We start from the raw sequence: 25,103 nt of genomic DNA, 5'->3' as shown, positions 1-25,103 counted from the left end.
TGTGTTTTGTGTGCATATTGTGCATTTTGTGCTATATTAGTGTTTATGAAGTGCATGTATGATGTGTGCATTTTTGGGAAGTGTTGTTGGACAGGTGGAGGTAAAGATGATGGTGATGATGATGAGGATGTGTATGGTTAAGGAGGATTTTAGAATACTCCGTTGGCTGACATTGGCTGGCTAGTGATGCCGTCAGCTGTGATGTCAGTGGAAGACCAGAATCGCAGTCTTCTGGTGAGAGAGAGAGAGGGACGGGAAGAGGAGGTGGAGGAGGAGGAGTTTGGGGAGAGGAGCTTGTCTTGACTTTTACTGCGGAAGAAACCGAAGCGTTTTGGGTTGGAAGGAGCTGAGATGGAGAGATGGAGAAATGTAAAGAAAATGGATGAAACAATGAGTCAATTAAAGAAAAAAGTTGGTTAAGAAGTTATTAAGTATGTGATTGTCAGATATCATGCAAGAAAATCCATAAGAATAAAAATAAGAAAACAGAAATCCATTGCAAAAGTAAAATTCATGCATCAGGCTCAAGGCTGACCTCAACTCATTCTGAATTTAAGTTAAGTGTGAAGCTCCGTGTTGCTTGTCTCAGTCTCAGACGAAGAGGAATCAAGACCAGTGAAGACCACAACTGCAGGGATATAATTTAATTGCCTGTGCACTGTCTGATTTATTTGTTAACTGTCTGGGAGCAGACATCAGCCAAATCTTCTGGAATAAAATTTGGTTTCCTAAATCACAAAGATCATCTGCAAAACAGCATCTGAAAGAACACACACCGGTTTGTAAATACGGCAAGGTGACGCTTACTGAGGGTAGCAATGTAGCAAGCACGCTTCACTGAAAGAGTTTTGGTGAATATTAGCTACCTACTAAAGGTAGGCTATATATGGTCAAGTCTTGACTTGGTCTCGGTTTAGTTGGTCTTGACTACAATACTGGCGAACTTATCTCATCTCCACGAGAACCGCCCAAGGGGGGAATTTTTACCCAAACGCAACGGTGTGAATTGTAAAAACATCTTCACTGGTTTAGTATAGGTAGCATCAAAAGCTGTAAAATTAAATGTGGTGTTCCCCAAGGTTCAATTTTTTCAAATTTTTATAGCTACGCTGATGACACACAGCTTTATATGGCAGCCTCTCCTGATGACTCTGGGCCAATAGAAACTAAGTTGAGTTTACAGCTCAACCAGGATAAGTTTTAATTATTGGTACTGAAGCACACAGAGAAAAACTAAACACAAAACTACAAGCACTGACATTAAAACCCTGTCAACAAGTAAACAACTTTGTATCTTGTTATCTTGTTGCTTACCATTACAGATCAAAAAGGTTAAATACATTTTCAAAATTAATCATCATAAACTGTAGGCTACAACAAACAAACAAGAACATTATATTATCATATTTTCTCTTCTTTTCATGATTCACTAGATGATTTTAGAGATTTCTGAGTTTTATTTTAGCAGAGTTAGGTGTATTTGCAAACACAAGTGTGGTAAGACCTCTTGGTGGTCCTCGTGTTAAATAAGATGAGTTGCTTATTGAGCTACGAGTGAATTGAGCTCAGCCGTGACAAGAATCCCATCTAAGAGTAGAACCATAAAAAGTCAACCCATGGAAATAAAACCGTTCAGGCCATGCACTAGAACATCGTTCGACTATAAAGAACAGAATGATGAAGAGTAAGCATCAAGTAGTCACAGTGAACAGTTCCCAACATTTATGTATGCCAAGAAAAAGAGATTAATTCAAAAGATTTAAAGACGTGGTTGTATGTTGGTTTTACTTTGTGCTGTAACGACAGCACCAACAGTTTCTATGACCGTTCATGGTTATTTAAAGTTTGTCTCATGTTACTACTTTTGCATCAATTTAAAGTCAAATACAGTTGAAATATGCCGTGTTTGTTTAATTAAATCTGAGGTCAACAAAGTATGAAGTCAGTTTAATGTACTTCAGTTCTAATAATAAGATCTGAGATAATACTGTTATCATCAGCATAGCATGAAAAGTTGATACCAGCACATCCCTACGTTAGATGTTCATGGATTTTGAATTGTTCATTTAAAAGTCAGTTTAATCTGAATGAGTCTGTTTTATTCAGTGTGTATTTGATCCATCAACCAGCTCTTACTTTAGTGAGAAATCTTCATGTTTGAAACTTATAGTCGTCTAACACTAATGTAACGCTGGTTGAGAGTTGTTGAGGTGACAAAATCCAAAACATAAAGTTTGTACACAAACACAGTTTAACTTTATATTGATGCAGAATTGACACATTGGCACTTTTAAAATGTCTCTTCTTCTGTTATGCGTCCATATCAGCACTTATGGAATGACTCTCGTCCAATCAGCTTACTTGTTTACTGACTAGTTTTTCTACAGCAGGAGTGGAAATGGAGTAGAGAAAAGATACAGAGGATGTTAACAGACGTGAGGAACAGTAGCTGTCAATAATCAGTCAGGTATGTGTTGGTCAACAGCACCCTCTACAGGAGCAGATAGGGTAGTGCGCCTGACCCCAACCACCATGTTCCACCAGCTTTGTGGTTTTGGATTGAATTGGAACAGTATTCAACAAAATTTTGAATATATAATATCAATATTCTGTTGTGAACTTAAATAACCCATCACAAGACATCTCCTGGTAATAAATGTTATGAGGTGCTCTGTTATCTCTGAGTGTGTTTACCTCGGCTGATGGGGGTGAGGGCTGGACTCTGGGGTCCCAAAGTGGGGCTGATGGTGTGGTTATTGTGGTTACTGTGAGCGTGGCCGCCGTCCTGCATGTCGCTTGCTGTCCGCAGAGGAACTGGAGGTGGTGTTTCAGGTGGGAGGAGGGGAGGCAGAGCGGGTAGTGGGATGTCTGGGGCACACTTGGCTCGCTCTCTGTCTTTGCCTCCTTCCTTGTCTCTGTCGCTCCCTCTCTCCCTGCTGCCCTCCTTTCGGGGTTTGATCAGTTTGGCTAAAGCTTTGGCTCCAGACCACTGACTCCTCCTGACGGCACACAACAACATCTGTCATATATCAAACATCAATATGGGGCTGATGCAGCCAATCCATATTTTGATAAAAGCAATTCACTTTTTAGGTGTGGGGTCGTAGAACTTGTACTGGTCCATGATCTTCTCCTCGAGCTTCTCTTTCTGACGTCGAAGAGCGTTCAGTTTATCACTGCATGAAGACAGAAACAGACAGACACTGTTATAATTCTTTCTGAAGCTTCTTTCAACATCTGAGTATTGATACATAATTTGTTAATGGTGATGTCTGCTTTATTCTAATATAGTATAGTATAGTCGTGTTACTAGTGATATATACAACAGAAGAGCAAGTGTTTTATGTTTATGTCGATTAGTTGTTAACTATTAAGGTAAACACAACTATTTTGATAATCTATTCATCATTTTGAGTCATTTGTTCAAGAATAAATGTCCAAATTCTCTGATTTCAGCTTCTTAAATGTGAATATTTTCTGGTTTCTTTAGTCCTCTATGACATTAAACTGAATATTTTTATGGACAAAACAAAACATCTGAGATCATGAGGCCATTTCATCATGAGGACTTTTTAATGGACTGACAGCTAATCAATTAGTCAAGAAAATTACTTGCAGATTAGTCAATAATAATCGATGCTGCTACATGTGTGATGTGTATTGCAGGTGCGGTGACAGTTACATGTATAGTTTTTGCTCCTGGTGATACAGCTCTTTGCTCTCCATGCTCCTCTCCAGCAGAGAGTGGTTCTGCTGACTCAGCAGGTTGATCTGACTCAGGAGGTGGTGGTTCTCCTCTTCCAGGTTTCCTTTCAATCGACTCAACAGCTACGTCAGGAAAGAGACAACAAGATGGTGATCCAGACTTGTTCTCTTCAGGGAAAGCTGTAGTTTGTTACTTGTTTCACCCTTGTTTACCTCACAGTGGTTGTCTAGTTTGGTCATGGTCAGATCCAGGCCCTGGTGTTGCTCCATGAGCGTGTCATATCGGGCCATCCATCGACTCACGTCCAGCTGGGCAGAGCTCAATGAGCTCTTGAGTTCATTCATACGCTGCTGGAGCCCCTCACTTTGTTCCGACTGCTGTGATTGGCTCTCTGTGAATCTAAAAAGGGGAAACAAAGAGAAGTCAGAAAGAAGGTGTGAGTGATCAGCTCTGGAAAATTTTAAATCAGCTGTGGTCCAAGGTTTGGCCTCTGACCTTGGCCACACTGTACCGGATCTGAACCATTTCAGTACCACAAGAAGCTGGTGTGCAGACTGATACTGGACTAATACTCCACTCTGCCATACGTGCTCTTACAAGGGGTCACACAAGAAACAGACTGCATAAAATATTTGATTTTCTACGGGATATCCCTGTGTCAGAGGGGATCAAACTATCAGAAATTCTTGTAAAGACTTTGGCCAAATTACCAACTATCTTTTTTTCTTTCTCTACAATCTATTCAGGCAATATCGCAGCTCTTTTGTTTTTAGATATTTTTTTTTATATTATTTTTTTGGCCTTTATTGATAGGACAGCTTAAGATCGACATGAAAACTGTTGTGGAGAAAACCTTCCAGAACGCAATGAAATAACAACACGGAGACAGCTGCTTGCGAATCCGCACTAACCTTTACTTTTACTTTTCACAACCTTTTATACCCATTTTTACATCACTCTTACATCACCGTCCTGTACTTTCTTATAATCATATGTCTGTGTTCTGAGCGTCACGTGAACGTAATATTGTCTATGTGTTTCCCATGAGCCTGCATGGTGTGTGTGTGTGTGCTAGACTCCTTAATCTTGGTCAAGGCCAATCTGAAAACAGACTGGCTGAATGTTATCTGGTGGCAGAGAAACATTTGATACTGTCCTAGCTGTGTAATCTGTGTGTTTGTGCATTTTGTATGTGTATGTGTGTGCCTTTATGTGTCTATGTGTTTGTGCATTATGTGTGTGTATGTGTGTGTCTTTATCATGTTTTATTCAAAAGTCCATATGCGTCACGCAGAACACCACATATCCCTCCTCTGGGGATATCAAATCCCCACCAATAGTTCAACACCACAACAATGCAAGTAAGGGCGAAAACCCACTTGGGAAAAAATTCCCTTACGACCCCGGGAAACGCTTTTTGATTATATGTTTAACACGGGCGATCACACAATGGCCTGCATTGGTGGTTACATTATACTGATTATATGAGAGGAGAGAGATGGGGAATGACATGCGGAAAGGGCCACACAGGTCGGGATTTGAACCTTGGCCTCCGCAGCGAGCCTTCGCATGTGGGGCGGCTGCTGTACCTACTGAGCTAAACACCGCCCCTATCGCAGCTCATTTATAGGTGCTATGACACCATGTGGGTGCCAGGCAGCATACTGTCTGTGGAAAGACTGGAGATCCCTGCTCAACTGAGGAGAAGGAGACGGGATGTAGAGCTGGATTAAAGTGCCAGGAGCAGAACAGACAATTCAGACCGTGAGTATCGTCTGTTATCATGGGAACGTAAGATCTCTCCTCAATAAGATGTAAGACCACTTGACAATTTTTATGTTTTGTTGCATTTTTTTTTCTTTCCTTTGATATAAAATACAACAAAAACGAAATACTTCTTTTAAAAACACAGTACCTGTCCACTTCTGTTTTGAGCTGCAGATTCTCTTGCTGTAGCAGCCGATTCTTCTGGATCTGCTGGTTTAGTTCCTCCTTTTCTTTCCGACCACGGCCCTCCTGCTCCTCCCATTTCTCCTTCTGCTGCACCAAAGTACAAAACCTGCAGACAGACAGACAGACAGACAGACAGACAGACAGACAGACATACAGAGGAGTGTTTGTTTACACTGTTTACATAAAGCTTTGACAGCATGTAGTGTGGGTCTACTTTCTTCGCAGACTGCACTGTTTCCCCAACATACAAAAATGATGGTGATGGAAACGTGATGGTTGGTCTTTTTTTGAATATCAGTTTCAGTTAAGGAGATCATCAAACTGAACAGCTCTGTTTTCATTGTGGGAGTGAACAAGTTAAGAGCTGACTGATGTTGACACATAGCGTCATCAATAAAGTCAATATCTACAGTGAATTCTACCTTTGTTTTATCATTAACAGTAAATAAAGCCCCCTAACTCTGACACACTGGACCTTTAGAAGGACTCGGATCGTGATGCGGGTTATGCTCTACTCATGATTTTCTGGTCATGTGTTTATGTCACAGGGTTATTTAGAGAACTCTACGCTGTAAGGTTTGGATGTTATTCACTTACTTGCTCTGCAGTGTCTTGTATTCGCTCTCTAGCGCCCTCTGTTTGCCTTTCAGTGCAGTGTGCTGACTGATCAGCTGCTCGTACTCGTGGGCTTGCCTCTCGTGAACGCTTAGCAGGCGCTCATGGTCGCTGAGCACGCTTTCCCTGCCCCGCCACGCCTCCTCGCGCTGCCGCTGCCACGACTCCGTCTCGGTCTCCAAGGCAGTGACTTGACCCTGGAGCACTGCATTCTGGGCCATGAGAGATGCGCTCTGGGAGGAGAGGGTGGAGTTCTCCACCTACGACACAGCGGGATCCATCAATATAGTATAAATGATGTTTTCAAAGATGTCATGTGACTGCAGTGTTTGGTGTGTACCTGTAGTTTTGCGGTCTGTGTGTGTAAAGCTGAGTTCTGCTCTTGCAGGGTGGAGGTGTGTCGCTGCTGTGCCACCATCTGGCTGTTTAGAGAAGCGTTCTGGTTCTCCAGCTGTTTCAGCTGCTCCTTCAGCAGACTGCTCTCTGTCTGCAGGGAGGCGTTCTGCAGAGAACAGTTCATAAAGGTGAGTTATAAATGAATGAACTGCAGGAAAACCAACATGTAAGAGAATATTCAATCTGAGATGTACTGTGAGGTCTTACATTCTTTTCTACATCAATGAGATGATCTTTGATTCGTAGCAGTTCGGCAGTGGCTGACCGTTGACCCTGGTCACTTCTTGAGCGCTGCTGGGAGTTGTGGTTTTCTTCCTCTTCCTGTTGTTGACGCAGTGCAGACAGTGTCTGACGCGCCTACAGCAAAATAGAAAGATACTTCAACACGACGATACAACACCTAATTATAATTGTGAGAGCCAAATACACTGTTGAAATAACCAGGATGAAACTGTGTTTGACTCAACATGCTACCCAACTCCTGATACGGGCTGTGGTCATCTCACTACACGATTGCTGTAACGCTGTCCTGACGGGCCTCCCAGCCTACACTGGGTATCTGTGGCCGCCCGTATTAAATTCCAATTGCTAATGTTTCCCTATAGTATAGTGTTTGGTTCTATATGTTACCTCCTGACCAGTTCTTACCAGATCAGGGGCGTCCCTCTCTACCTTAAAATAACTGAAGACCCAGCTCTTCAGAGAGTACCGCCTCTCTGGACTTGATAAATCTAACTGTCACAGTAATTGCTGCACTAACATGTCCTTGTTGCACTGTAAAATGTCCCTTTCCTTAGAAGCAGGTTTTCGATATATGCATTGGGCATATTCTCTACCGTCTTTGGTCAGTATTTCGACCCTTGTTGACCAATGAAAAGAGGTTTAGATAGGAGGAGGATAAATAATGTTTTGAGGTTTGATTCAAGGATAGACGATGAGCTCTGTGATCTCTCTGAACTGAGTCAGACTGCTGTCAGTGTCAGATGACCATTAGCCTGGATTATGTTGGTTTCAATCTAAAATAGTAAAATAGCTTTGAGTAGGCCAATGTGCTCTGTGGAAACACGTAGGACAGCCTTGATATCGATAGTTATATATCATATGATCAGTTATAGACGTAAATAGGAGAGTCGAGGCTCTGAACCACCCACATATCGAATCATAAAACACAATACAGTTCAATTTAAAATAAGTTCACTGTTGTCTGTGTCAACACAGATTTTTATTTGAGGTGCTGAGTGTGTCTCATTAGTGTTTTATTTCGTGAGCTAGTTTCTGAGAAAAAAGGTTTTTTTCATCCTCCTGGACATACATTGTTTTAATCTTACAGTGATTAAATGTAGAAGATTTATTGTCAATAAAACACGACGATTATGCTTTATGAGCTGTTGATGCCACATTCCTTTCATGTGGACTCACTCTGTGAGCAAAGGATTGAAATGGATTAGTGAGAGTGATGACGTTTCACTCCTGAGGCAAATATTTCAATACAGCACAAAGGACACATTAGTCTACAGGTATCAGCAAGTTAAAAGATGTTATAATGCCAGTGTTTGAGACCAAGTTTGCAATGAAAATAAACTGAGCAAATACATATTGTTAGAGTCACTTAGAGCTAAATTATTATTTAGGTTCTCGGTTTTATAATTCATACATGATGTTGAAATAAACAGATTAATGTCTCATTTAGCCTGCAGGCAGTCACCTCAGCTTTTCCCAGCTGTTGGTTGAACTGGAAATTGATTTAATCGGCTGTCGGATGTTATATTGCAGATTAACTATTGTACCTTGTATTTATTTTCCGGATAGGAAATGTGCGGAGGCTACACAGTGCAGAACACTGGATTAAATTAAAGCAACATTTTGTAACTTTTCTCTCATAAACTAACAGATGTTAGCTCAGTTTGTTAGCCGGGCTGCCCGGACTGTGAGCTCAAAGCACCGGGGGAGTGTTAGTGTTTATACCACCGCCGTTAAGCACCACTGGCAAGAAGAGGGGGTTTACAGGGCTGGGGTGCGGGGGAATGCTGATGGGGAGGATATGGACATAACTATGGACATAATGACAAAGGAGAAGAGACTGAAGAGGACGTTGACGGAGGAAGCTAAGAAGAGAAAAGAAGAGAGTGAGCGAGCAAGAAGCTGCCGGACAAGAGTAAATGTGGGACTGACTTTTAGTGGTTGGTGAGAGCTTGGTGAAATAAAAGGCTGAAAGACAGACGCCGAGCTGGGCTGACTGCTGTTGAACTAGTCAGTAATATTAGCTGCTGCTATGTCTTGTGTTGTTGATCTTGCTCATACGTAATATAATCAGAACAAATACACGTGTACAGCTGAACATATTTACCACAGTGGGATTACGATCTGAAACTGGAGGAGACAAATCACAACAAATACTGATTTAAACGCAATGTTGCTTTAAAAGAACCAACAGCCACCCTGTTTATTTATACATTTTACCCACATTGATTGCTGTATATCGTACTGTATATATTATGTGTATAAAACACTCTTTAGGCATGTCCTTACGGTAGCTAGTTCAGCACGTAGCGTAGCGTTGAGTGCGCTGCTCTCTTCTACTTTCCTCTCTAGACTTGAGATTTTCTCCTCTTTAATCTTCATCGTCTGTTGGACAGTTTCCTCCAGCCGAGACTCCAGCAGCCTGTACCTGCTGATGTACAATGCACAATGTAAAAATGAATCAATTACACACCTGAGATTCATTTCTACACATGAAATCATATCATTCTGATCGCTAGGCCTGGAAGCTACCTGTCCTCCAGCGTGTGCTCTTGCTGCAGCAGTTTTTCTCTGTTCAGTCCAATCTTCTCCAGTTCTTCGTTAAGCCTCTCCAACTCAACACTCTGCTGCTGAACACTCAGCTTCTCTGACACCAGTTCCTGCAAACACACGACCATGACGACTCCACATACACGTTTTCATACAAATAGACTTTGTGTGTCTTCAAGTTTTTCCCTCTCACCTCTCTCAGAGTAGCCAGAGTCCTCTTGTCAATAGTCGCCTGTTTCTGCAGCTCTTTGTTCTCCCTCTCCAGCTCCTTGGCTTTTACCGCCACCTCCTTCAGCCTATTGACCTCCTTACTCAGAGCCGTACCCTCTTTTTCCACCGTCACCAGTCGCCTGGTTTTCTCCTCCAGCTCCGTCTCTTTACCCTCCAACAGTGTTCTGATCCTCCAGCTCTCTTTCTCCAAGTGCTTCCTGCCCTTCTCCGACTGCTCCAAGTCCAACTGCAGCTTCCTCCTCTCCTTGTCAATTTCCTCCTTTCTTCTCTGCTCCACCTTCAGTACTTCCACTTCCCTTTTCAGCTCTTCTTCTCTGTTGTGTGTCTCCCGCCTCTCTCCCTCGATCTCTTCCTTCTCTTCTTTGCTTCTCTGTATTACCTCCTCTAAGCTGTGCTTCTCCTGGTTCAGAGCTGCCACGTTCAGCTCAAGCCTCTCTACCCTCTTCCTCTCTCCTTGCACCTCCTCTCTGGCTTCCTCCAGCCTCCTGTGCAGCTCCTGTGTCTCTCTCTGGGCCTCTTTATGCTCCTCCTGTAGGGTGGCCAGGCGGGCGGTTGAGGAGCGCAGGTTTTCCAGGGAGCATCGCAGTTCCAGGTTTTCCTTCGACAGCAGGGTGCTCTCCGCCTCGTGCCTCCCCAGTCTCTGCAGCTCACGCTGGGCCTCCTCTGCCTCCCGCTTCAGCCTGTGCATCTCCTGCTCCAGGGAGGACACCTGCTTCTCTAGAGCCTCAGACCGCTCGCTGCATGCACGCAAGGAGGTGACCTGGAGGAGGAAATAATGATCTTTAAAAAATAATTCATCAAACATAAATTCATGATAAAACAGTTTCAGGTTTTTATTACCTCTCTATTCAGAGCGTCCCTGCTCCTCTCCAGCCTCGCTGCCTCTCTTTCCACCTCCTCGCACCGCCCCGCCCTCTCCCTCAGCCTCTCTGCCTCCTCACTGACCACTTTGAGCTGGGTTTCTAAGCTGGCCAATCGGGAGCTGGTGTCAGTGATGTTCTGGTGCAGCAGGCGGTTTTCGACTTCTACCTCACGGACCCTCGCCTCGTTGTTTGACTGAGCGCGCTCCTGAAGGGACGCCACTGCGTCAGCGAGGTGCTGCTTCTCACTCTCCAACTCTGAGATCTGATTGGACGGGATGAGTGGAACAATGCATCATCAATGGTCTCTTATAGTGCGCATTAACAATGTCTTACCTAACTGTGTGTATGTGTTAACTACCTGTCTGTCTCTCTCTGCCCTCAGAGTGTGCATTTCTCTCTCCAGACTCTGTTTTTCTTTCAGTATGTCCTCTCCCAGAGACTCCATGTCCTGATTGGTCAGTCTCTCCTGATCCAACAAACCCTGAAGACGCTCCAACTAACAAACAAGATAAAGGTACCACAGTTATTAGGAACATACAAATAAGTACCACACTGTACAAGGGGCTTTAACACATTCAGGGCTCTTACCTTCTTGCTGAGGCTTTGGTTCTCCCTGTCCAGTTCCTGTGTGTGGAGCTGCTGCTCCTGCAGGAGGTGGTTGTCCTCTTTCAGTCTCTCTATCGAAGTCTGAAGCTCCCGGTTTTCCTTCTCGAGCTTTAACACCCGGCTGGAGACACACTCGTTCAGCTCATGAACCAACGACTTACGAGCTGTAACGGAGAAGAATACATATGAAAGTAGCATTTATGGACGCACAGTTAGAAGAGGATATAAATGAATATCATGGAGAGGAAAAAAAAAAGTGAGCGTCTCACTCTCTGTGTTAGTGTTGTCATGGTTCTTGGTTAGCTGTTCCAGCTCCCAGCCTAGGTGAGCTGACTCATTCATGCTCTGCTTCTGTCCAATCTCCAGCAGCATGTTCTCCTCCACCAGCTCCTCCAACCTTCGACGTTCATTGTCCCTCTCCTGCACAACAAATTAGCAGCGTGTGTGAGTCCTTTCAACATTTTGATACAAATATTTTACAACTAAGGCGATTTTTTGTGCTGATAAAGGTCTGGCAGCTCTAATTCATAAATTATATGGTTGCTTTGTTCATTATATGGGGGTGGTAGTTTATAACACAACCACGGATTTTAGATGTTGTGATATGTGTGTTAATGTGCATTTAAAACCTCTCTAAACATTTTGACTCTTGATTGAGTGTATTACCATCTCCAGATCGTGTATTTTAGCTCGTAGTAACAGGTTGTCTTTCTCCAATGTGTGCAGTTTATCACAGCGCCCCCTGGAAGCCGACAGCTGCTCCTCCAACAGCACCTTTGTCTCCATCAGAGTCAAATTGTCGTCACGAAGCTCCTGAATAACCACACACACACACACACACACACACACCACACCACACCACACCACACACACACACCACACACACACACACACACACACACACACACACACACACACACACACAGTCACTGAGTGGACTGCCAGTGGCAGCTGCTAAGTCATTCTGGCTTCATAGTGTGTCTCTTCTGTTAGCTGACAGGTTCATGCATTTTAATAAGACCAGAGAAGTTAGAGTTTATGACCCCGAAGCTGCGTTTGTACCTCCACTCTGGTCTTGTAGAAGTGAACATCGTTGAGTTTCTCTTTACATCTCGATAGTTCAGTCTCCAGACGGTCCACCCGTGACGCTTTTTCCCTCAGAGAGTCGACCTCGTCCCGGTATACTCTGACCGAACGAGCCTCACAGGACAGAGACTGGTTCTGTAGCAGGACAATGGCATAAAGAAAGGTCAGGTAATACACTGACATCTCACTTCTAACCCTTAACATCTGTACAGAGTTATGCAAGTTTGAAATATATTTAGAAGCTATAATAGACAGAATGAACAGAATGAGTTTCAGGATTGTATTACTGGAGAAAACATAGAGTGACAATGAAGAACTAATAAAAAACAAATCAAAACATTTTAAGCTTCTGTACCGTACCAGTCAAAAGTCTGGCCACGCCTTCTCATTCAGTGTTTTTACTTCTTTATTTTTATAATGTTCTACATTGTAGATGAACTCTGAAGACATAAAAAACTATGATAGAACATATATGGGATTGTGTGGTATGCAAAAGAGTGTTAAACAAACCTGGTGTGCCTTTCTAAGAGATAATTTGATGATCGAGAAGCTGACTGAGAATCAAGAATGTACAAAGCTGTCATCAGAGCAAAGGGAGGCTACTTTAAAGAATGTAAAAAAAACATTCTGGTTTGTTTAACACTTTTTTGTTTACCACATAGTTCCATATGTGTTGTTCCATAGTTTCCTGAGATGACAGCTGCATAGTGTAACTTGCTGTGCTAAAGTCACGTCACATGTCAAGGCAATGCAAACAGCAGCCAGCAGTTTGTTTGGTGACGATCACACTAAGAGTGATTCAGCAGTGACTCAAACAAAAACTTAAATTATGTTGTTACATGAGTTTGAACCTCGCTCGTTCTGGAGATGAAGACAGCCAAACCATACCCTCTATACACACATCTACATCTACATATATATAGATATACAGATATATGTCCTGACCTCCTGTTTCAGCCTCTGTAACTCCTGATCCAGACGCTCCACTTCATGCTTTGAATCCATCAGCTGCTCTGTCTTCTCCTCCCTACAAACAAACGCACAAATAACAGTTTAGGTTCAATTAAAAATGTTACAATCCGTCATCATGTTGTACTGTATAATCAGCCCCACACCCTGGTAATGTCAGGATGGGTTGATAGTAATTGAAGAGCTTGACAGCTAACAGTTATGAGACTGGAGACACATACAGTGAATTTGTCTGACTGGAAGTCTTTAATATATCCAGCTAAAATAATCTGGACAGTATATTCTGCAGAACCACTTCTAGCTGCTGTGTGTAAAGTGGGAGTGTATCTCCAAATAGATGGATGCCCTATGTAATTACATTGTAGATCGATCAGAACTCGACAGCATAATAAGCTATGTTGGATGTGTAATGACTTCCAGCTGCTGCTTGTATTGCCACAACTGAGCCTTAAAGCAGCGATACACACAGAAACCTTTTGAACTCTGCTGTGCAACAGTCTGAGCTCCTGTTTCAGCCACATTCGACTTTTTTGTTTAAGTTGTAAAAGACTCACAGTTCTTGTCTGTATCTGCGGAGCTTGGACTTTGTATCAGCGAGCTCTACAGACAGATGCTGCTTCTCCTCTTTGGTCAGCTTAGACACGATTGCAGACGATCCTCCATTATTCACACCCATGTCTCCTCCAGAATTGTGGCCACGCTCTGGGCTGTTCATGCCCAAATTCCTGCACCCTTCCTGGGGTTGCTGACTGCAGAGATAGTCTCTCTCCTGGGTCAGATCCACAATCACCTGGAAGGCAGAAGCGTTTTTGATCAATTCACGTTTCACTCGTTTTTCCAATTAAAATAAAGTCACAGGAAGAGTTTTAATGTCTTACATATTGACCAATTATCTGATCTTACACATTTGAACACTACAAACTGGATTTAAATCACAATAATCAAACACATGTAACTAAATGAACTGCATTATATTCATCATATAAGTAGACAATAACGTCTGGTGGTAGTCAGCTCGGCGGTGGTAGTTGTCGTGCATGAGTACCTCACTGGCTTTGTCTCTCTGGTCAATCAGTTGCTGTAGCGACACAGCCATGTTGCGGGACAGAGGTTCCAGTTCTTCATGTGTGAGCTCAGATCCCTCCTCCAGCCAGGACAGGTCGAGAACATTCAGCTGGTTATGAGTCACCTGCAACAGACAACGCACACATAAAACAGACAAAGAACAAATTAGTCTGGGGTATTACGTCACAATCAGTCTAGATGGTTCTAACAACCCCATTTTCTCCAGTATTTATCCTTTTGTAGTCGAGTGAAAATCACTTTCTCCATGATGTGAAAAGATTATGTTAATAAGAAGGGCTGTGGTGTTGTAGAAGTAGACTGGTTCTATTTCAATCTTCCTGACCGCCAGAGGGGTGGATCTCCATCTCGCATATATGCGCAGGTTGAGGTATTATACCAACAAAGTCACCTGTGACCATGTGATGACGTTAGGGCGCACGCCCCAGTATAAAACCCCCATGTCATCACGCGATCTGTTCCTTCTATCTTCTCGCAGTTGAGGAAAAATCTGATAGCAGGTCAGTTTGGCTCGCCACCGGTTGTCTCGTAACCTAAGGGTTGGTGCTTCGGTTTTTCGTCCGTCTGCTTTCGGGGGTTGTAACGGCAGTAAGCACGCCATTAGACTGGACAGTCAGAAATCTTGCTTTAAGTTGTCCAGCAGTGCTGAGTGCACTGACTTGTTGAATTAAATGTTTTTGAGGCACGCTCCGGTGCGGATGCGTTTGGACTTTGGAATTTTTGTGTAGCGGTACGCCACACTGTTTTCGCTGTGACTGTCTTACACTGTTCATGAGATAATTGTGCAGCATAGTTTTGACTGTATTTTTCTTTCGTGTTTTTTTCTGGAAACTGTGCCACTTTAGGCCATGTTGAGCTTGCATGTCTGTAACTTTTGTATGGATGGCCCCCCTCTAGCGGGAGCGCAGGCCCAGCGGCACCTAGGGGACGTGGACGCAGATGCAGTAATGCCTCACGTGGGACTCCTAGGAAAGTTAGCAAGGTGGACACTTTGGCTCGCAAAGTTGACACTCTGGCATCCAGGTTTTATTCAGTGTATTTTTTAATCCCGAAGAAGGATGGCGGGTTCTGCTCAATCCAAGGCCTGCAGGGGCTGAAGAGGTTTTTAAAGGTCCTGCCATTTCGAATGTTGCTGATGGCAGATGTTCTCTAGTCAGTGGCACAGGGGGCCTAGTTTGTGTCAATAGATCTCAGAGATGCCTATCTTCACGTACCCATTGCTCCACACCACAGGCAGTTCGTGAGATCCGCCTTTCAGGACCAGGCTTACCAATTCAAGGTGATGCCGCTCAGTCTCTCACTTGCCCCTCGCATATTTACGAGGTGCGTGGCAGCGGCCCTTGCTCCCATACAGGCCAGGGGTTTCACGGTCTTGCCATATCTGGACGATTGACTAATTGTTTCCCCAACTGCAGAGCAGGCAGTCAGCGACAGTGCTGTGCTCCTTGGACAAGTGAACCAGGTGGGCCTCACAGTCAATTACTCCAAGAGCAGTCTTACACCCAATCAGAAAGTAGATTACATGGGCATGACTCTCGACTCTCTGCCGATGAGAGCCTTCCTTTCCCAGAGAAGAGTGAAGAATACTTTGCAACTCATAGGTTGCTTCCAGAAAGGGGAGCGTTGATATACGGCCTCTTTCTCAAGCTGCTGGGTATGCTGACGGCAGCATCCATGGTGATCCCCCGGGTCTCCTTTCCTTACGGCCCCTGGGTCAACACACTTCACTTGGATCCCATGTGGCACAGGGGCAGAAACGTCAGCACCTCGGCAGTATGTAAATCATCAGGGTGGCACCAGGTCCAAGCAGGGTCTGCAGGTGTCAAAACAGCTCCTTACGTGGGCTTTTCCCCACTTCCTGAGCCTCCCATGTGTGCAGAACAGTATGGCGGATGTTCTCTCCCGCCAAGGGCCGCCACAGGGCGACTGGAGACTCTACCCAGAGGTGGTGGAAATGATTTGGAGTCGATATGGCAGAGCAGAGGTGGACATTTTTGCCTCAGAAACATCCACACATTGTCCCCTTTGTTACTCCCTGATGGCGGGAACCAGCCCTCTGGGACAGGATGCCTTGGCTCATGCTTGGCCAGCCCGCCTTCTATATGCCTTTCCTCCAATTCCGCTCATTCGGGTGACGCTGGAAAGAGTGCAACAGGAGGGCCACAGACTGCTACTGGTGGCCCCCAACTGGCCAGGGCGGCCATGGTTTCCGGTGCTTCTGAAACTACTCCAAGGTTAGCCATGGCGCCTCCTTGGAAGCCTTCTCTCTCAGCTGGAGGGCATCGATCCAAATCCAGATCGCCTTCAACTTTGGGTCTGGCAATTGGGAGCCTGGACCCACTCCTGGCATCCTGTGACCAGTCAGTGATTCACACGGTGTTAAGTTCCAGGGCTCCCTCCACTAGGTCGCTCTATGCTAAATCGGTGGAAGCTTTTCTCCTGGTGGTGCCAAACACAGGGTTGTAGGAAAGGTAACCATCTGTCGAAACGGAGGCTTTCTAAGTGGGTTGTCGATGTGATTTTACATGCTTATAGGTCGCAGGGCCTACCTGCGCCTAGTAATGTGCGGTGCCACTCTAGTCAGAGTGTCTAGTCAGAAGAAGGGGTCTCCCTGCAGGACATCTGTGCTGCAGGGACCTGGGAATCCTCATGTACCTGGCTCCAGAAGTGAGTCAGTCTCCATAAGTCCCCATATTCAAATGTTCAACTTCACAGCAGAAATAAACATGTTTACAGCCTGGTACAAAAAACAGTTTTGGTCTCTATAGCTAATTTCCCTGTTCATGACAACTGTACTGAGGGTGAATTTATATACAACTCACCTGTCAGGCTTAAAGTTATGCAGAATTAACAGTGTGGATACTTTGATTGACAGATAGGTGTCGTTGCAGGTGGCTTGTTTGAGCAACCAGGCTTTATTCAGCCCACCTTAGGACCACTGAAGATCCACGTCTTTGCAGATTTTTAGATTTGCTGGGAGGCAGCAGAAGCAGGACTACCAACACTGAGCTTGAAGCGGCGCTTTTGGGTGACATCACACATACACCGTCCATTCTTAATGATGTCAGTGGTTGTGACCCTCTAAATTTGGATTTCGTGTCAGATTTTTCTCACAAAACAGGGAGTTAGCAGAAGCCTTGTTTCCTCTGGTATCGCTATGTTAGCTTCCTTTTCCCAGCAATGTTTTGAATTTTGATTCGTTGAGTGAAGTTGTTGAAGTTGAAGAGTGTTATTGAGTGTAATTATAAACACCAAATAAGTATGGAATGATTCCATTCAGCAAAAGGCAGTGATACCTTAGTCCATTGTAGAACTTAAGTTTATATTTATTTATTTTAAGTAGCTTCAAATTTAGATAAACATTTTTCACTGAACTAAAAAAAAAAACGTTCATGTGCCGCAGTAAATGAGCTTGACTCATTTGACATATTTAGAGTCTGAACAATGCTTGTGCACACAGAGATAAACATCTTCGGGGCTAGGAAAGTTAACTAGCATGGAAAACTCATTAGCCTGATGACTTCTCCCATCATCCCACAGATAATAGCCCATCTGAGAAGAAAAGGACTGACCTGACACGGCCGAGCTGAAGCTGTCTGAAAATAGTCAGGAGCTACATTAAATATCACAATCATAAATAAAATAGACAAGAGTCTTTAAATTGATTGCTGCTTTTGTGCTTTGATGTCAGCTGATGTTAGACATGTTTTATGCAGCGTGGAGATGAAACAATGCACATGACTGTGTCAGGCACTTCTCGGAAGATGTACTGAACAGACTTCAGGGAACAGTTAGTGAATGTAACAACAACTTAATCTGCTACTTACACAAATCTAGAAAATCAACCAACGCGTGAGTGTACAGGAAGAAAATTATAAGCTGCCACAGCGTACACAAGCTCATATAAGAGTAGATAAGAGATATAGAAGAGTAACACCTAACCTAACCACACATCTGTTGCTCCAGGTCCAATGTCATAGTGTTTGTTGCTAAATATTCTGACTTCTACACCCTAAAAAAGTAAGAAGAAGAATCAATAACATACCCCAGGATGTTTACCCACCCCACACACCCAACATATGACAGCACTTAACTGTCAGCAGTCTCGACCATGTGTAGTAAGCGTAATAAAGATTAGGGGGGTTCAGTTCAGACTTGCAGTGGCAGAAATACTGTCAGTTTCTGCTTTGTGCTGAATACATGATCTTGAATTTGTCTATAAGGTCTTTAAGATCTCTGCTGGTTTCATTTTATTCAATATGTGAAGCTCTTTGGAAAGTCTGTTTTACGTTAAAAATGAAATCACTGATTACATTTCTGACATTTGATAGTCATGTATAACGGCTGAGCCACTGACAGTTTAAAGAATGAACAGCCTTTGTGTGGCGTCACCCACCGGTTACTAAACCTAAAGAGGGCCGAAAAGACGCCTTGGTGCTCAGACAAACCAATCAAAGCAGAGCAAAATAAATAAAATCACCCACATTTCAGTTGTCATGAACGGAAAAATTAGCTATAGAGACCAGAAATTGGGTATTTTAACATGTGGGCCTATGGAGACTCATTCATGCAGTTTTTCACAGTTCCACTTAGGCCTACTTCACAGACACGGAGGTTGCCGCTTGGGCCGAGCAGGTAAGAGAATTAATAAGTTGATAATTGTTACATCCACTCACAGCTTACTATTGGACTGAAATGGGTGTTATAAAACAGAACTATGCATGCACAATGCTCCATAATTTCTGACTCGAGTCAGTGAACAACCAGGAAAGGAAAGAGAGTACATTTGATCCACAGATGAGGAGGATTTCAGTGAAGTTGAGAAAACACTTTTTGGCCTGTATCGTGCTTTACTGACCTCCTGGATGTGAGAGACGATGGCAGCTTGGGTCTCAATGTCCAGCAGCTTGATCTTTTCTATCATCTCCTCTTTACGTTCACACTGACAAACACACAGAAAAAAAAAGAGGAGAGACACATTTAATGTTTCTTTACATTGCTGCCAAGAAGAACAGGACTATGGGAAATGTAGTTTGATGGCCAATGTGAAAGGCAGCTACTGCTGGGGATTATTTTGCACAGCATAAACATTTTCATGTGGTTTTATCCACCTCCTCCCTTTCCCCTCCTGTCTTTTCCATTCATCGCTCCCTCACGGGCTTCCTCTTTCCTGTAAACCAGTAGAACCAGTACAGGTGGAGAGGGAGACAAAAGGAGGGGAAGAGTGAAAAGAAAAGGGAGGGAAATTAGGAAGGAGGGAGTGAGGAATAGAACGGCCTTTGGCAAAGGGAGACAAGGAAAACAGTTAGGTGGGTTCAGAGCCACGGGAGAGGTGGAGGTGAAGGACAACAAAGAGCTGAACGAACAAACACACAGACAGACAGGGAAAACACCTGCGCCTCCACCTCCCACATGACCAGCCCCTCCTCTTTAATTATAGGTAACCTAATTAACTTTTAACTCGTCATGTCTGGCTAATTTAAAATAATAAATTTAATTCCTAAGAATGGGTTTTAAAACTGGTTTACACTCCCAAATATGCACATATATAACAATATAAAAACAGCTGTTATGCTGCCCTCAAGCACTAAACCATCACTCTTATTACTGTACTGTTTTTAAACCATTCATGTGAATACCCCGCCCACACCCACTCCCCATTTGTGCGCTATCAGCAGCAGCGCTGAAAGGCTGTGCTCAGACATGCAAAACTAAACAGGCACAAACACTTCCTGGTTGAGACTGGGTGGTACAATAAGCTTCTGTGTTTGGGTGTGACTTTGAGCATGTGTGTGTTACCTGGACAGCGCAGCCTAGTATCAGCAACAAAAGTCTTTTCAGGTCCTCCATGCTCCTCGCTGGAGAAAACGACACACAGAGACATGAAGCATGCAGAATATGAGCAAGGTCTTTGATCGTAGTGTTTGAAGAATGATCTGAAGACGCCTCGGGCGCCATTACTGAACACTGAGCTACAGCTGACCTTTCACTGATGACTACAGACTCTCTATTGTTGCATCAACACGTTTAATCTGTGCATCTGATTATGCCAAAACACACCTTCATGGTGAATGTGATTGGTAGCCACCCAAACAAGAGGTTAATAATATACTGTATGTGTGCTGTGTGTCCCTGAAATATGTGGAATAGATGAATGAGTTCATTGGTAACAGGGTGTGTGTTGTGTGTTACCTGATATCGGATCCTTGGCAATGCAGAGGATGTTAGGAAGGGGCATGACTATCAACTGCTGCAAGGTCTCCTGTAAGGGACAAGAGGAGGGTGGCGGTTGGCAGGGGGATAAAGAGCAAATATATTTTTTATTTTACAGTCATAATGTTTAACTGTGTTACAGATAAACACTGCAGGAGCACCACAAACTATCCATCAGTAGAAGAATGAAATGTTTTAGAATGAAAAAAAGTTGAGCCAATGTTTCTCAATTTCTGTCATTTTATCTTGGCAATTTAACAGTCTGCTGCTAAAGAATGAGCAGCGACAGCAGCACAGAGACGTTACACACTGAGCTAAAAATGAGTGAGCGGAAAAACAAAGGTAGAGCCAGAATATTTTTTTACATCTAACTCTGTTGATTATTAGTTTTATTTTGACTGAACCAGAGTTGCTGAATGTTGGAACAGTGGAAAGACTAACCAAGATGGTTTTAGAGAGTTAAGACCGTGTCAGCTCAGTAAATTTTAAACATCTACAATCATATTTTCCTTTTGTGAGCTTATTTTGTATATTTATTGTTTGTTTACGCTCAAATCAGCTGGACATATAAGTCACACTTCTGTTGGGCTCAAAACTATCATATAAAACACTAAATTGCATTCTTTGACATTAGTCTATGTAAGTGTCAGCAGGCAGATCAGGCAGATTCACTGTAGTACACAGGAAGGTTTCTGATCTCTGCAGACTAGAAAACATAAAATAAACTATAACTCCACCTACAGAAACTCAAACAACATCTCACAGGACTTTACCCACTTATTGCCTGACAAGTGACTTCTGTAAAGTACAGCATCAAATCACCACCAGCATAATAATGACGACATATAAAAGACAAAAATATGTTGAGCATTTAACTAGTAGCTGCAGCACAACAGCAGCTTGTTTACACTGTGGTGGAGGCAGAGCTGCTGCGTCAAACACAAAAAATATGATGAAAACACATTCTGTAGAAATGAATCAAAGTCCAGCCACCTACTGACCCAGACTTGTTGCCTACATGTTTGCATGTGTGCATAGGCAAGCAGCCAACAGGAAACACCCTGCTGTCGACAAAGAGTGTGTGTTGGTGTGTGTTTGAGTCAGGAAAGAAACAGCCCACCAGGAGGGAATGCTTTCCATTCCAGAATATCCTCTCCTGTCTCCCAAAACACACCCGGCCGACCAGACAGGCCAAGAAAACACGAGACAAATAATAAAAAAAATGTAAAAAAAACAATTTTATTTTATTAAATTCAGTGAATCAATCACAGGGCGCAGAGAGAGGCAGAGGTCTTCATCATAATTTGTCTGCCAAAGCAAGTTTGTTTTGATGAGGAAACATGACGGGGGAATAAGGTCACATAGGAAGACAGGTTTAGAGAAAGGACACACGGGAGGAGACATGCTGATGACCTCTGGCTAAGGAGAAGGGAAATGTACTAATGGGAGGGTGTGTGTGTGTGTGTGTGTGTGTGTGTGTGTGTGTGTGTGTGTTTTTGTTTTGGGATGAGGGAAGTGACTGTCAGCAGGGAAGGGCTGGCTAGAAAAACACAGCACACACCTGCACACAATACAGAAAGAGATCAAAATTGGCATGCGAGCTGGTGATGTTTCCATAGAAAAAAATGAAACACATCTTCTATATTTGGTCACTTCACAGAGATAAAACATGTAGCACCAACATTAAACAAACATGGGAAAGGTAAACTAACAGTTGCATTATGGAGAAAGTCTGGACAAAATATTGTAAATTTCAAAAGAAAGAAATCAAGCTCAACCTCTTTGAGAGCGTTTGGCTCGTGATTGATTGTGTATGCAAAGATAGGTGTGTGGTAGCATGCTCCTGATTGGTCCAAGCTGAACAAGGCGTGGCCGTCTGCATTATCCCTTCCTAGAGACATGGACGTGCTGCCGTCTATGTCTCTTGACTAATGCTCTCTCTCTCAAACAGTCAGACACAAACCAAATAAACGTCTTCATGTCACCATTTTAACACACAGGTAGAGTATCAGAGTTTAGTCCATGAATCCAGATGGATAGTCTCAGTTTCAGAGACATTTCAGGCTGACTGCTGACTTGTCTGATTATCTGATTGGTGGCTGTAGTGTGATGTCTGGCTGCAATTTTCCAAAAGTTGGATGTGGCTCAACTTCTCCGTCGCAGGTCGCTGCGCTTTTTGGACACCTCTTTGGGTTACACCGCCAAAAGCAAAACGCACTAAACCCACTAAAATAATAAATAAATAACTTTGCGTTTTCACCGCATTGTGAATGTGGACTAGTCCTACACACTGCAACTTTAAGCCGGACAGAGTGAGACTGCTGTTTTTTGTTGTTTTTTGTGTTCCTCTTCTTAATTTGTCTCGTTACTTGTGTTTTGTGTTTGTTCTAAAAATGTGACTCCAAATAAACAATAATATTATATTTGGTGACTGTCACAACTTCATCAGATATAGAGCTCTGGTTTAGAGTGTCATCTGCTAACCAGGAAAATAATCGCACTATCAGCTTACACAACGGTTACAACCGAGCTGCACAGACAGCTTTGAGGTAGTGCAATACCTGCAGATACTGTTACACTGGCCTATACACCAGCAGGTAATGAGAGACCCGACCAGTCTCTATCTCACACACACACACAGACACACACACACTGTACAGCGTGAATAAAACATGTGAGCTGGCTACCAGATGTCTTTAAGGCACAGCGGGAATTCAGCTGTAACCCACCGACAGTCTGGAAGCTTTGCCAACAAGGTTTAGTTTGTTCTCTTCAGACACATCTCACAGGAGGTCAACGACCACTAATGAACTAAATATATGATATATAAACGAGTTGAACATTTGCATGACATGTTTTTTTGTTTTTTCCATCACTATGATTGACTGATACTGTTGGTGTGATGTTACAACTTTGTCAGCATGAAGGCAGCGTGGAACACACAAAGATGGCTCCCCTGGGAACAACTTAGCACTCAGGCCACAGGGCTGCTGGACACACAGGAAATTATTCTGCGCTTAATAATGGTAGAGAGAGTGAGAGCTCATAAAGGACAAAAACACAGAGGAGATGGAGAGTCTGTGTTCCCAGAGGATCATCTTTGACTGGTGTAACATGATGTCACCCTCAGCTCCCTAATCAAGCTCTCCCCCATATCTGATGAATGAAAGTAGCTGTGGCCACAATTTAAAAACACTGGGCAGCACAATAATACTATATATGTAAATATAAACTATATATCTAAATTTAGCCAACTATGAGTAACATTTTACCATAAAATACCAATTTTAACTCCTGTTGATGCTACACTGACTTGTAATCAGGTGAATGGTGTCTCTGTCATTCATACGTCTGTTCTCACACTATGTAACTTTGGGCTCTGGGTCAGGAGAAGTACGTAACGCTTTACGGCACTAAGTCACACACCACCAACTATTTGACTGATTTTGGTGAAACTGGATCATATTTTCCCTCTGATGTCCTACGACTGCTCCGCCTCAACTCTCTGTGATTTACAGAGTTTCCTGATGGACAGTGAAGTAAACTGCTGCCAACTGTAGCTGCTGTTAGCTAATGTTAGCTCAGTTTGTTAGCCAGGCTGCTGACTGTGAGCTCAGAGAACCCGGGGAGTGTTAGTGTTTGTATCACAGGCGCTTTGGACTACAAATAAGAAGAAGAGGTTATCAGGCCAGGGGCACAGAGGAATGCTGATGGAGAGCAAAGAGGACGTTGACGGAGGAAGCTGTGAAGAGAAAAGGAGAGAGTGCACCTTTCTATTGATCAAACAAGAGACATAGCAGGACCTGCAAACCAGGACCCCTGTCTTCTATAACTAGTTCGAGCTACTAACCAGGACACTGAGAGGACCTTATGCCACGACAAAGGTCAGCGCTAACTAGCTTGTTGTTTATTATGGATGAGACAGGTAAACTTACACTCTGCTCTCTGGCTGACAGCACCTAAGTCATATACAACTGTGGTATATACTTTAGTTTTTGTGCAGGCACTATGTCAGTGTACTCAAATGTGTGGGGATACAGTGATGGCTCAGATCTATAGATATTCTCCTGCAGCAACATCACCAGCAGGATCTAACACTTAAAACTGATAAGGGATCAATAAAGCTGGGCTACATGACCCATTTAGGTGCGCACGCACACACACACACACACACACACACACACACACACACACATATATATATATATATAGAAAGAAGGCCTAAATCCATGGCCCACTAACACACTGGGCTCACATTTCTAATCCAAGATCAATAAAATTGTGGCAGGTCAGCAGATTGACTGAGGTGCTACGCTCTGTGTTCCACAACTTTCTCACCAGTTTCACCACTTTAAAAATATATATACACAATAAAAACACTCTCCTCTCCTATTTATGCAGCTAAATAGCACATAAAATATCTCAGTAAGCTCTAGAGGCCAACTTTAGAAAAGATAATAACACATAAAAAAAGCACATACGTCTGCAAAGGCTACACAATACACTGTTTGTTAAAAACAGGGATGGGAATCAAAAAGTTGAGAAGCGGCTCCCAGCGGTGATTTATCTGAATCGTGACGACATCAAACATG

General features: G+C 43.4%; 1 protein-coding gene across 3 annotated transcripts in view; it reads right to left on the bottom strand.

The window, feature by feature from the left end:
• The window catches only part of ccdc88c (coiled-coil domain containing 88C), a 44,278-nt gene that overhangs the window by 6,714 nt on the left and 12,461 nt on the right, over positions 1-25,103 (bottom strand). For 2 of the 3 annotated variants that reach the window (XM_010745135.3, XM_027278698.1), the window contains exons 4-26: positions 20,491-20,560; positions 20,098-20,156; positions 19,157-19,240; positions 14,261-14,404; positions 13,770-14,005; positions 13,192-13,273; positions 12,223-12,381; positions 11,827-11,973; positions 11,430-11,580; positions 11,143-11,324; positions 10,913-11,050; positions 10,532-10,816; positions 9,654-10,451; positions 9,443-9,570; positions 9,200-9,341; positions 6,878-7,027; positions 6,615-6,776; positions 6,257-6,534; positions 5,622-5,765; positions 3,919-4,105; positions 3,683-3,828; positions 3,087-3,176; positions 2,695-2,999 (exon numbers count right to left, since the gene is read on the bottom strand). In XM_010745135.3, the coding sequence (XP_010743437.2) occupies positions 2,695-2,999; positions 3,087-3,176; positions 3,683-3,828; positions 3,919-4,105; positions 5,622-5,765; positions 6,257-6,534; positions 6,615-6,776; positions 6,878-7,027; positions 9,200-9,341; positions 9,443-9,570; positions 9,654-10,451; positions 10,532-10,816; positions 10,913-11,050; positions 11,143-11,324; positions 11,430-11,580; positions 11,827-11,973; positions 12,223-12,381; positions 13,192-13,273; positions 13,770-14,005; positions 14,261-14,404; positions 19,157-19,240; positions 20,098-20,156; positions 20,491-20,560 (4,267 nt within the window). Of the gene's footprint in view, positions 1-83; positions 347-2,694; positions 3,000-3,086; positions 3,177-3,682; positions 3,829-3,918; positions 4,106-5,621; positions 5,766-6,256; positions 6,535-6,614; positions 6,777-6,877; positions 7,028-9,199; positions 9,342-9,442; positions 9,571-9,653; positions 10,452-10,531; positions 10,817-10,912; positions 11,051-11,142; positions 11,325-11,429; positions 11,581-11,826; positions 11,974-12,222; positions 12,382-13,191; positions 13,274-13,769; positions 14,006-14,260; positions 14,405-19,156; positions 19,241-20,097; positions 20,157-20,490; positions 20,561-25,103 lie in introns of those variants that run through there. The other variant, XM_019257055.2, reaches the window with a different exon arrangement.

The sequence above is a fragment of the Larimichthys crocea genome, chromosome V (assembly GCF_000972845.2).
Source record: "Larimichthys crocea isolate SSNF chromosome V, L_crocea_2.0, whole genome shotgun sequence".
NCBI lineage: Eukaryota > Metazoa > Chordata > Actinopteri > Sciaenidae > Larimichthys > Larimichthys crocea.
This window is presented reverse-complemented; position numbering and strand designations above follow the sequence as displayed.